At 45.8% G+C, this 11818-nt stretch overlaps 1 protein-coding gene across 1 annotated transcript; it reads left to right on the top strand.

The window, feature by feature from the left end:
- The first annotated feature begins 8411 nt into the window (after positions 1 to 8411).
- On the top strand, positions 8412 to 11460 carry LOC139000213 (zinc finger protein 551-like). Its single transcript, XM_070402475.1, has 3 exons — positions 8412 to 8532; positions 9809 to 10565; positions 10650 to 11460. The coding sequence occupies exons 1-3, from the start codon at positions 8412 to 8414 to the stop codon at positions 11458 to 11460; spliced, it is 1689 nt and encodes a 562-aa protein (XP_070258576.1).
- Positions 11461 to 11818: the final 358 nt, after the last annotated feature.

Here is an 11818-nt window from a genome sequence, read left to right as displayed (position 1 = left end):
GATTGAGGGTTCATCCACCGCACCCATCCTCAGCTAAGTGGTACCTCTCTCAGGACATCACCTTATGCTGTGATGAATTGTTTCAGGCTCCAATTCACCAACCTGCAAACTTCTGGAATTTTCTAACACATCTCGGGATTATGATTTTTTGTCCAGGTGCTTTTACTCATGTACTAGTACCTTTCATTTTGTTGGTCCTATGCATTGCCTGGCTTGATTTGAAAGCACACTTGGGATCTGTCAGCATGTCCAGGGGAACAGATATTGTGGGAATACCCAACCTGCTGTGTTCCCAAAGGCAAAGCCTGGAGTCAGAATATCACTTTGTCCAGTATTCACTTGTAATGCAGTGCTGCCCAAGACCTGGAAAGAAAGCCGGCATGACTTGGTGTTTCTCATTTTCAGCCTGGTGCCTCCTGTGATTGAGGTCTGAGGTCATCCTGAAGATGAGGGTGGGGGGCTTTGTTGTGCTTCTGTGAACAATGTGAATTATATTCTCTGTTCACAGTGTGTATTAAATACTGTCAAGTTGCCCTGTGCTGTTAGGAATGACATTTCATAGGCTGGTGTTGCTTGTATTGAGATTCTGAGGGTTAGGTTGAGCTACAACTGGGTCAGAAACCCTGTATTCATAGTGAGTGGGAAAGAGTGCAGTGAATTAAGTGAATCTCACCTCTTCTGAACGTTTTTTATTATCTTTAAAAAATTGTAGTAATTTCCATGCTAACAGCTCTACACCCACTTGTGCCACATCCTTTTGTCATCTCTCCTTCTGCCTTCCCCAGCCCTAAATGCAGTCATTGATTTTCCTTCCTTTACACGATTAGTTAATACTTTTTAAAGATTAGTTAATATTTTTTATAATTTCATAAGCACTATAAGGGGTAAACAAATATTGCTTTCCTTCATGCTACACAGTTATTTTGAGATTCAACAGGAATGCTTATGTGAATAGTTTATTATTTTTGATGGCTGAGTCATACTGTGTTCTGTGAATAACCATTTATCCTATGGATCTGTCTATGGTTTTTGTGATTTCCAGGTTTGGGATATTAAAAATAAATCTGCTGGGCATATTGCCTGCAATTCTTTATATAGATGTATGTACTACTAATCAAACTGATTCAGTGTGGGTAAATATTTTACCCATTAGTATATGCAGAACTGTGGTCAAAAATGGTCATTCCCTCTGCCTTGCCATCCACCCACAGTAATGAAAATTCTAGTCTTTCCACAACCCTGCCAGCACATGTGATGTTTAATCTTTTTGATAGTAGTCTGAATAATGAATATCGTTTTAACTTGCTCTGTTTTAATTCCATTTCCCTAATAAATTTTTATTTTGAATATTTTTTCAAGCAAATCTTTACAATCTCTTTGTCTCCTTTGTTTAAATGTCCGGTCAGAATCTTTTGCCAATTTTTAAAATTAATTCATTATTTAACGAGTAGGTTAGTGCAGCATCGAAGATATATTTATTCATTTCATTCAGTCCTCAATGACTCAACTGACTTCTTCGGAATGTGACACTATATTTATATATATTTATAAAATATTGTTTTATTGATTTTAGAGAGGAAGGGAAAGGGATATAGAGATAGAAACATCAATGATGAGAGAGAATTATTGATCAGCTGCCTCTTGCACACCCCCTATAGGGGATCAAACCTATAACCTAGGCATGTGCCCTTGCTTAGATCAATCCCAGGACCCGTCAGTCCCCAGGCCGAAGCTCTGTCCACTGAGTCAAACCGGTTAGGGATCAACCCCTTAATTCTTTTTTAATAAATATATTTTTATTAATTTCAAAGAAGAAAGGAGAGGTAGAGATGGAGATAGAAACATCAATGATGAGAGAGAATCTTTGATCAGCTGCCTCTTGCACCTCCCCTACTGGGTATTGAGCTCACAACCTGTGCATGTGCCGTTGACCAGAATCAAACCTGGGACACCTCAGTCCACAGGCTGACGCTCTATCCACTGAGCCAACCCAGCTAGGGCCCCTTAATTCTTCTTTAAAATTGTAATCCTCACCTGAGGATATTGCTTTTAGAGAGAGAGGAAGGGAGGCCACAGAGAAATAAAAGGAACATCCATGTGCGAGGAAACATGGACCACTTGCCTTCCATAAATGCCAGACAGCAGATCAACCCACAACCTAGGTCTGTGCCCTCACCAGGACCCAACATGTCCTTTGATTGAAGTGGGCGAATGAAATGAAGCTGCAAGATATTGAGCTGAATGGCCAGGGCATCAATTTAATCTTCACGTTTCCTTCAAGACCTTGAATTAGTATGACTCCGCATTTGGGGGAGTGTTTGTTTTGCATGTTGTCGGTTGGTTGTATGTGTGAATTGGCTGTCCCTTTGGGTTTTACTGATGTGTGTATTGTGTTCTCTTTGTGTCTGTGTTCTATGTCCGTGTATGTCTGCTCTGGTGTGTGCGCGCCTGTTTGCATTGTGTGTGAGTGTGTGTGTGTGTGTGTGTGTGTGTGTGAGAGAGAGTGTGTGTGTGTTCCCCTGAAGGTGTTCCCTGTGTCTGCAGTGTGTGTCTGTGTGAGCCTGGCCAGAAGCCCTGCACCTGAGTGCCTAGGTGTGGCTGGGGGTGTCCTGTACCTGCGTGTTTCTGTGCTTGTGGTGTCGGTATGTTTCCCTGTGAGTCTGTGCACCCCAGACACAGGCAACTGCCTAGGCAGTCTCTGGAGGGGTCAGGAAGGGGCCCCTTCTGCCCTGCTCACCCAGCCTCTGCTGTCCCCCAGGGGGTCCCCTCTCAGGCCTCAGGGATGGATGAAATGAAAGATCAGTTCATAGAAGCCGAGGCTGTGGGAAGGGGAGGAATTAGGGAAGATTCTCCTGTCAGACTCGAGGTAGAGAGTGTGCATGGGGAATGTTTGTGAATGGCACTAGGCTTCGTGGAGGAGCTGGGGATCCAGGTCCCTTGGGAAGGAATGTGTGGGTGAGTGCATGTGGGGGGAGCTGAGGGGAAAGACTTCCAGGCTCCTAACCCCCCACTAGGAATGAGGAAGTGGACGTCCCTGGAGAGGGTGTCCCTTGCCCATGTGAAAGCGAGGCTGACCCCTAGGAGAGGAAGGTGTCCGGCTCCATGGAGCATCATTCTGGGACTTCTGGGCTCAGGTCATCTCCTGGGAGTGTGTGGCCAACCAGGACCCTGGGGTCAGGAGGGAGAATTGGGCCCTGAGATTTCTTCACTGAGGATGGGTGAACTGTGGAGGGAGTGCATTTAGCACAGGTTCCTGCACAGAAACTGCAGGGTCACCACTGATGTTAACAACAGCATTTTCACCATCAGCCCCACCTGCTGGGGCCCTCACCTGGGCAACGCAAATGACACAGGGCCTTGGAGGCAGGGAGGGCCTGATGTCCATGTAAAAGCACATGGATGCTGGAGGCTTCCAGCCTGTGCCCTTCCCAGTCAACACCCTTAACTTGTGAGTCTTCACCTCCACCCGAGTGTGGGACCCGAGGCAGCCAGGGGTTTACCCAGGTCACACTCAGAAGTGGGTTCTGAGTTCGCTGCCAATGCCATCTGCCCAAACTCCTTTTCTGAGGTTCACCGCTTTGGAACTTGTCAGTGATGGTTTAGGGCAGCGGTTCTAACCTTTGGGTCGCGACCCCTTTGGAGGTCGAAGGACCCTTTCACAGGGGTCGCCTAAGACCATCCTGCATATCAGATATTTATATTACCATTCATAACAGTAGCAACATTACATTTATGAAGTAGCAATGAAAATAATGTTATGGTTGGGTCACAACATGAGGAACTGTATTGAAAGGCCCAGAAGGTTGAGAACCAGTGGTTTAGGGCAACCAGGGGACACAGTCCACCTGGATGAGGAGACAGGGACCCATCCTGATGGACTCCCACTGTCATTTCCGACCCATCCCTGCTCCTCTCCTTGGCCCTGCACAGTCCCTGACAAGAGGCGGGCACCACGTGGGCATGTTAATGGGGCCCATCGAGTAAGTATGTCAGGTTCTCCTCCTGACCACCTGAGTTTGACTTCAGCCTGTGATGTGCTCTGACCAATGAAATGTGCTGGGAGTGAAGCCTGTGACCGCTAGCAGAAGAGTCTAGAAACACGGAAAATGGCCACTCCCTATGTCCATCTCTAATAACACCCAGCAGCACCTACATGGGTGGCCACTCCTTTATCCTGGTCTCTGGAGAACAAGGGTGCACATGGGGTATGAACAAGAAAGATACCTTCTTTAATAAAAGACACTAAAACTTTGGGACTGTTTATTACCCATAACACTCAGCTTGTCCTAATGGGAATGCATCTCATATTCTATCCTTTAGAAGGGAGCAGAGCCTAACATTAGAAGCCATAGCTGTGTTATTAGAGACACATGGGTTTGACTTCCAGCCCTGCCTTTATTAACTCTACAATCAGGCAATTTACCTGGAGTCTCTGAGTCTGGATTTCTTCTTGATGAAATAGATCCTGAAATGATCTCAAGTCGTGGAGAGGATTGAGTGAAATAATAATATTGCAGGTAAAGCATTGAATCCAGGGCCTGGCACATGTAATGAACATTTGTAGTAACTGTTAGCTCCATAGCTGCACAATGTGTGTTGACTTCAGACATGCAGACAATTTAGGAAATGTCCACTTGTTGGCCTCTGTGTCCATTCAAATATTGCTTTTAAGCGAATAGGTTTGAATTATGTATATATTCTCATACCCTTATTTTTCTCTTAATAATGTGCTGTTTCTGTGTTAAAAATAAAAACTCTGGCCCTATCCAGTTTGGCTCAGTGGATAGAGCATTGGCCTGCAGACTGAAAAGTCCTGAGTTAGATTCCGGTCAAGGGCATGCACCTTGCTTGTGGGCACATCCCGAGTAGGGGGTGTGCAGGTGGCAGCTGATAGATGTTTCTCTCTCATTGATGTTTCTAACTCTCTATCCATCTCCCTTCCTCTCTGTAAAAAAATCAATAAAATATATTTTAGAAAATGATAATAAAAAAAGAACTCTGAGGGCAGGAATGGTTCCGTTTTCTGAGTGTCCTCCCACGTACACAAAGGTTGCAATTTCTGGTGAAGCCACAAGACAGGTTCCTGGCTGGATGCCCAGACGGTAGGTAAGGGAGGGGAGGAGGGACTCCACCTGAGTTTTTCTCTCTCCTTCTCATTTTCTCTCTTAAAATAAAATTTAAAAACAGTAACTATCTACATATCCATTTAGATTTGTGGTCAGCAGGAATAATTGACATAATTTTCACCTCAGGGATCATTCTGAGCTTCATGGAATCTGAAATAATATCTCCAAATAAGGGCTCAGTTGCAGACAACACTCCCCATAACCCTGCCACCCGCCACCAAAACCTAAGGTTGTCATTCCCCACCGCCATTCGGGCGCCCCAACACCGATATTCTCAATGGCCAGTGACTGGGATCCTAATGCCACCTGCGCCTCCTGGAAAAGTACCTTACCCAAAGGGCAATGCGCCTAATGATGGCTGCGTTTAGCCAATGAAAGCCCAGGAGAGGCGCCTGAGCCTGGCGCTCATTGGTTTGGGCGTGACTCCCAGATTAGTCCTCCAGGTGGTCATTTTCACCTCCTCGTTCTATCGACTTAGAGGGCCCAGCGGGCAGCTTCAGGACTAGGACAAGCCGTCAGAGGCAGCGTCCCCGCTGTGCAGGGGGTGTCTGAGGCTTGTTGACCTGCAGCAGGCGGGATTGAGGTCTCCATGCTTCCTGGACTACTCTCTGCTCACTGAGGTCAACTCAGCGTTACCCCCATTTACCCTCCATCCTAGGTGCTGGCGTCCCTCAGGCCCTAGAGCTCACGTTCCAGCACCCAGAACAGTGAGTAGCTTGTAGGTGACACAGCATGTGATGGGGTGAAAGAGGGTGACGGGCTGCAATGCCGCTCAGTCAGGCCGTGGGGCTGTGGCTGAGCTGTGAGGACTCGGGAAACCCAGGCCTGTTTTGTGTTTAAAGGCAACAAAGAAGCTGAGGCAAAGTTTTGTGTGAGCAGTTTTACTTTCATCCTCAGGACGCTGGGCCCACAGGTGGTTGTGAACAGCAGAGGGACGTTGTCTGAAGTAGGGTTCTACACATTTCCCCAAACAGCTGATGAGAACACATTAGAGGGAGAGGATAGTTGTGAGGGACCGGATGAAGAAGTCGTTTGAAATTTAAGGAACTTGGCAAGACTGTGCACTGAGGACTGAGCCCTGAGGGATGTGGGCATCACCCCACCCAGGGGCTGGGCCAGCGCCGTGAGCGGCATGAGCCCATGGATCCTGGCAGTGAGTGCCAGGCCGTCAACAGACCTTTAGTTCCCTCTGGTTCCTGCAAATGCAGAGCCACTTAGGGGAACTGGTTTGTGGAGCTGATTTCAGGGCCTCACACTCTTGTGGCCTCTGAGTTAGTGGGGTCCTGGGTCTGTCCAGCCTCTCTTCCTGCCCTGTGACCTGCAGACACTCAGCCCAGAATCCTAAGTCCATGACTAGGGTTGTGTGAAGTGGTCCATGTTTTTCTGACAAACAGTGGAATGAGATGTGGGAGGTCCTTCCAGGCACAGGTTCCCGATGTGGCAGAGGCTCGGAGTGAAGACAGCGGGTTCAGGAGCCTGTACGAATGCTTCTCTCTTTAATGGGAACCGGTGAGAATGGGAGCGGAGTCAGGTGTAGAGGAGCTTTGTGATGACATGGTTGTCTGTTCTGCAGGTGATGGTGGCAAAGGGAGATTTGGAGCAGCAGAGGCAGGTGATCTGACTCAGGTCTCATCAGAAGCCCTGTGGCTGCAGCATGGAGAGCAATATGGGTGAGAGGGAGGTGGTGTGATCATCTGGCAGAATGTGATGATACCTGGCCCCTGATGGTGGCCCTGGAGATAAAAGACACAGTTGGATCAGGGATTGGTATTTTAGATGTGGCTACCTGGATTTTCTTATTTTGAAGTTGAGAGAAGGAAAGAGAGATGTAAGAGTCAGAGATGAGATGAAAGTTTGTATTTACACAAATATGTTAATTGGAAGCACCATTATCTGGCATGAAGACATTCATAGTGGGAAGGTTCATGTTCATTGCAGATAAACACAAACACTTATTTTGGCCTGTTAGGGTGTGCGAAATTTCAGAGAGCAGTTAAAGAGTATCTGGAACTTGGAGTTGTTCAAGATGAAGACTACTCAAAAGGAGTGAAGACCGCTTGGACCGGAGAGCGGTTGAAGATCATCATTTTATTTTAATTGGAGGCCCTAGGACAGTGATGGTGAACCTTTTGAGCTGGGTGTGTCAGCATTTTGAAAAACCCTCATTTAACTCTGGTGCCGTGTCACATATAGAAATTTTTTGATATTTGCAACCATAGTAAGACAAAGATTTATATTTTTGATATTTATTTTATATATTTAAACGCCATCTAACAAAGAAAAATCAACCAAAAAAATGAGTTTACATATCACCCCTGACACGCCTGTCATAGGTTCGCCATCACTTCCCTAGGTCAATGGAAACAAGGTGAGATTGGGGCTGGTGCATATTTACTTATTAAACACTCACCAGGAATATTCTGTAAGCCTATTTTTGGTGCTTACTGGATGATATGATATGACATGATATGAGGAATTTTAGTGTAATTGTCAGAAAATAGGGGTGTTATGGTGAGACCTGCCAGGTGCAAAGCTGAGGTGAGACATAGATGCACACCTTCCTATGGTTGTCGAGGGCTGACACATTGATCTATGGGAACGAGATAGCATATATTGGTGTCAGCTGGGCTTGCACCTTTGCAATGGAATGGGGAAGGGAGATAGAAAGAGAGAGAAACACATTACAGAGGATGTGAATTAGACATTTGGAGGAGAAGGTGAGTAGGAAATATAGTGTTCTCGCCACGTCAAATTTGTGTTGCCTTTGAAGATGTGCCCGTGGAAATGAAGCTGTGTGAGAGAAGTGTGGTTCAAAGAATTATGTTGAGCAGGTAGTGCAAGGTGATGGCCTAACACCATGGTATCAGAGTCAGAAGGGTGAAGCATGAGGCCATGTTTTTTCATGTCTGTGAGGGAGAATCCGGGCAATAACAAGAGTATTGCCTGACAAAAGCAGTGATAAGTCATTCACATTTTCTTTATGGCCAACATCTCTCTCTTCCCTACGTGGGTGACACCCTCTGTATTGACAAGAGGCAGTGTGGCTTACACGTGATGCCCAGAACTCAGGTACCTGCTCTCTGCTAAACTGCCTTTATCATTGTGGGAAGACACAGTATCGGTAGGAATAAAAGGAGAAAGTGACTTTGACGGGCCCAAGGCCTGGTGTCCTGTCTGATGAAGGGTAGAGGAAGCAGCTGGATATGGAGGGTGGGAAGTATGAAGAACTTGAAATCCTAAGAGAGAAGCTAATTATGGCTTGAACTGTCCCCATTTTGACAGAATATGAACTTTGAGGACGTGGCCATTGTCTTCTCTGAGGAGGAGTGGGGGCTCCTTGATGAGTCTCAGAGACTTCTGTACTGCAATGTGATGCTGGAAGTGTTTGCACTTGTCTCATCTGCTGGTAAGACCTTCATGTTTCTCCCAGTGTCCTGATGTGATGTCTACTCTTCGTTTATTCTCCAAACATAGCTCTCACAGCCACACCATGGGCTCTCCTAATATCCCCCAGTATCCTTTCAAATGGGCTGTGGCTGCCAGGGGCGTGCTGTGTGGGGAGTCCTGAGCTCTGGACTCCCAAAGCATCCCTTACACCCACTGCCTCAGAAAATGCAAGAAGTTTCTGGGAGTCAGGAGTCTTGCAATGAGCTTAATGGGACCCACTTTGAACTTTGTCTTCCTGGGAAGGTGATTCTGTCCTCATGGTTTCCACTTCTACACTATTCATTTAGGTAAGGCTCTGTGACAGCCTGTGCCAGGTTATGGTCTTTACTTAAATGAACCGTAGCTGCACTTGTACCATCCTCTCTCAATTTTTGTTTTTAATATTTTCTTCACTGAATACTATTGCATTCTGAATTGCTCTGGCTTCGTGCTGGCTGCTGACCTCCCTAGTCTTCAATTAATACTCTGAATATTTAGGTTGTATGTTTTTATAGAGTAGAAGGTGCATGGAGAACACTGTGTTCTCTCTCAGGGTGAAGTGGGAAGATAGTCTATGATGAGCCCTGATTTTACTGAGTGGAAACTGGGGGAAGGTTTCACATGAGGGCGTTTCTCAGATAATACCAGGAACCCGCTTGTGTCCAACCATATTTAGGTGCAGGTGCATTTGTCTACACCTTCTATCTACATTTTCTTTACCATTATTGACATTTTGATGACTGATCATTTCATCTGTTACATCATGGCTTTTGGTTAACTTCACTTTTTTACCTTTTTGCACCACCTGTCCCTCGGCACTGCTCCCTGTGCAGCATTCTCCTACATGGACCTGCACATGTGTTATGGGGTGCACATACATGGTTAAGTAGTCCTCAAACCCCTGCTACTGACTTTTACTTGTAATAAAACATAAGCAACCTTCTGCACAGCTTGCCCATGTCATGAGCAGATAAGCCCTGCTGAACACTGTTAGCAGAAGAAGGAGCTGACGATCCTGCTTTGATTCCATTCTGTGCTTGCCATCTGTATGTCATATATCTGGTGAGGCTTTCCTTGTTTTGTGATGTTCAGAGTTCCAGAACTTCACAGGAGCCTTTTCCAAATCCTGCCAGCACGTCTCTTATTTTCAGACAATTCCGTGGAATGCATGTATGATGTGCAATATATTTTTGTAATGGAACTTCCCTCATCACTGTAGTCAACATCCATTTCCTCCTCATTTCCTCTGTTTTCAGGTTGTTGGCATAAAACGGATGATGAGGAGGCCTGTTCTGAGCAGAGCATATCTGTACAAGGACAGTCACAGGTCACGGTGTGTAAGACAGAGCCAGCAACCCCGAGGACCCATCTGTGTAAGAGGTGTTTCTCTGTGTTCAAAGACATTCTGCACCTGACTGAGTCACAGGCAGCATACCTTGAGCAGAAAGCCTGCTTCAGTGACATATGTGTGAGAGACTTCTGTTTCAGTGCAAACCCTCGCCAGCAACAGAGGGGAGCCAGTGGAGAGAAGCCCTGGAAAGAAGCTGTGAACAGGACCTCGTTTGTGACCAGGTGCAGCTTCTACTTATCAGGGCTGCCTTCATCCAGTAGGGACATTGGGGAAGACTTGCCAGCCATCTCAGAGCTTCTCCAGCCCCAGTCCCCTCTGGACACTGAGGAGCCACACAGTGGCAGTGAGATTTCCCTGAAACATCGCAGTGGAAAACATCATAACCAGTGGGGTCAATGTGAAAATGCTGCCAGCCACAACCAGAAAGTTGTTCAACAGAGTGTCTGCAAGGGAGAAGTGAATTATGATTGTAACAAATCCGGAAAGATTTTTAGAGGAATCTCTAGCCTCATTCAACATAGGAAAGTTAACACTGGAGAAAAGCCATATGAGTGTAGTGACTGTGGGAAGTCCTTTAGATATAAGGCTAACCTCAATCAACACCACAGACTTCACACTGGAGAAAAGCCGTATGTGTGTAGTGACTGTGGTAAGTCATTCAGGTATATCTCTCTTCTTAATCGGCATCAGAGAGTTCACACTGGGGAAAAAACTTATGAATGTAGTGAATGTGGGCTGTCCTTCAGACAAAGGTTTAACCTTACTAAGCACCAGAGAGTTCACACTGGAGAAAAACCTTATAAGTGCAGTGAATGTGGGAAGTCCTTTAGACAGAGGTATAACCTCACTGACCACCAGAGTATACACAGTGGAGAAAAACCTTATGAGTGTAGTGAATGTGGGCAGTCCTTCAGACAAAGAACTACCCTTACTAATCACAAGAGAGTTCACACTGGAGTAAAACCTTATGAGTGTAGTGAATGTGGGCAGCCCTTCAGACAAAGAAGTACCCTTACTAATCACCAGAGAATTCACACTGGAGATAAACCTTATGAATGCAGTGAGTGTGGGAAATCTTTTAGAACTCATAGTAACCTTTTTACCCACAAGAGAATTCACACTGGAGAAAAACCTTATGAGTGTAGTGAATGTGGGCAGTCCTTCACAAATAGTTGTACCCTTACTAAGCACCAGAGAGTTCACACTGGCAAAAAACCTTATGAGTGCAGTGAATGTGGGAAGTCATTTAGAGGAAGGAGTAACCTCTCCGAACACCAGAGAATTCACACTGGCGAAAAACCTTATGAATGCAGTGAATGTGGGAAATCATTTAGATGCCGTGGTCACCTTCTTAAGCACAAGATAATTCACACAGGAGAAAGGCCTCATGAGTGTAGTGAATGTGGGAAATATTTTAGATGCCATAATGACCTTTTTATGCACAGGAGAGTTCACACAGGAGAAAGGCCTCATGAGTGTAGTGAATGTGGGAAATCTTTTAGCAGAAAATCTCACCTCATTAGACACCTGATTGTTCACAATGGAGAAAAGCTTTAAATGTGCTCCCAATACTTAATTTTTCTCATTGACAATAACAGCACTGAAGGGTTCTCTTCGATACACATTTAATGGACTATAAACCCCTTTTATCACAAGATGCACTCGGCTAGATTCCTCATAAAGTTTCAAGTACAAGTGATGCTTTAGATAACTGCATGGCACTTGCTAATATACTCGGGCCTACTACCTGATTGAAATCACTGGGAGTATTCCTGGCTGAGGCGATTTCACCTCCACCTCCTGGCTTACCTGAACAGGGTGCCTCAGTCACAGCCCCTCCGTGGTCAGGGAAAAGGAAGTCTGTGTTTTCAGCTCTGCCTGAGCAAACTGTGATTACTCCAAGCTCCTGGAAGGA

The sequence above is a fragment of the Myotis yumanensis genome, unplaced genomic scaffold, assembly GCF_028538775.1.
Source record: "Myotis yumanensis isolate MYYU_CA2020_CCGP unplaced genomic scaffold, mMyoYum1.0.hap1 SCAF_23, whole genome shotgun sequence".
NCBI lineage: Eukaryota > Metazoa > Chordata > Mammalia > Chiroptera > Vespertilionidae > Myotis > Myotis yumanensis.
The sequence above is the reverse complement of the archived record's forward strand: the minus strand, read 5'-3'. Positions and strand labels throughout refer to the sequence as shown.

Bases quoted from the DNA above. Each gene is read 5' to 3' on its own strand.
- LOC139000213 (XM_070402475.1), top strand. From the start codon at position 8,412: ATGAACTTTGAGGACGTGGCCATTGTCTTCTCTGAGGAGGAGTGGGGG. The intron at 8,533-9,808 runs GTAAGACCTTCA...CTCTGTTTTCAG, and splicing joins TGCACTTGTCTCATCTGCTG to GTTGTTGGCATAAAACGGAT. The intron at 10,566-10,649 runs GTATATCTCTCT...GCTGTCCTTCAG, and splicing joins GACTGTGGTAAGTCATTCAG to ACAAAGGTTTAACCTTACTA.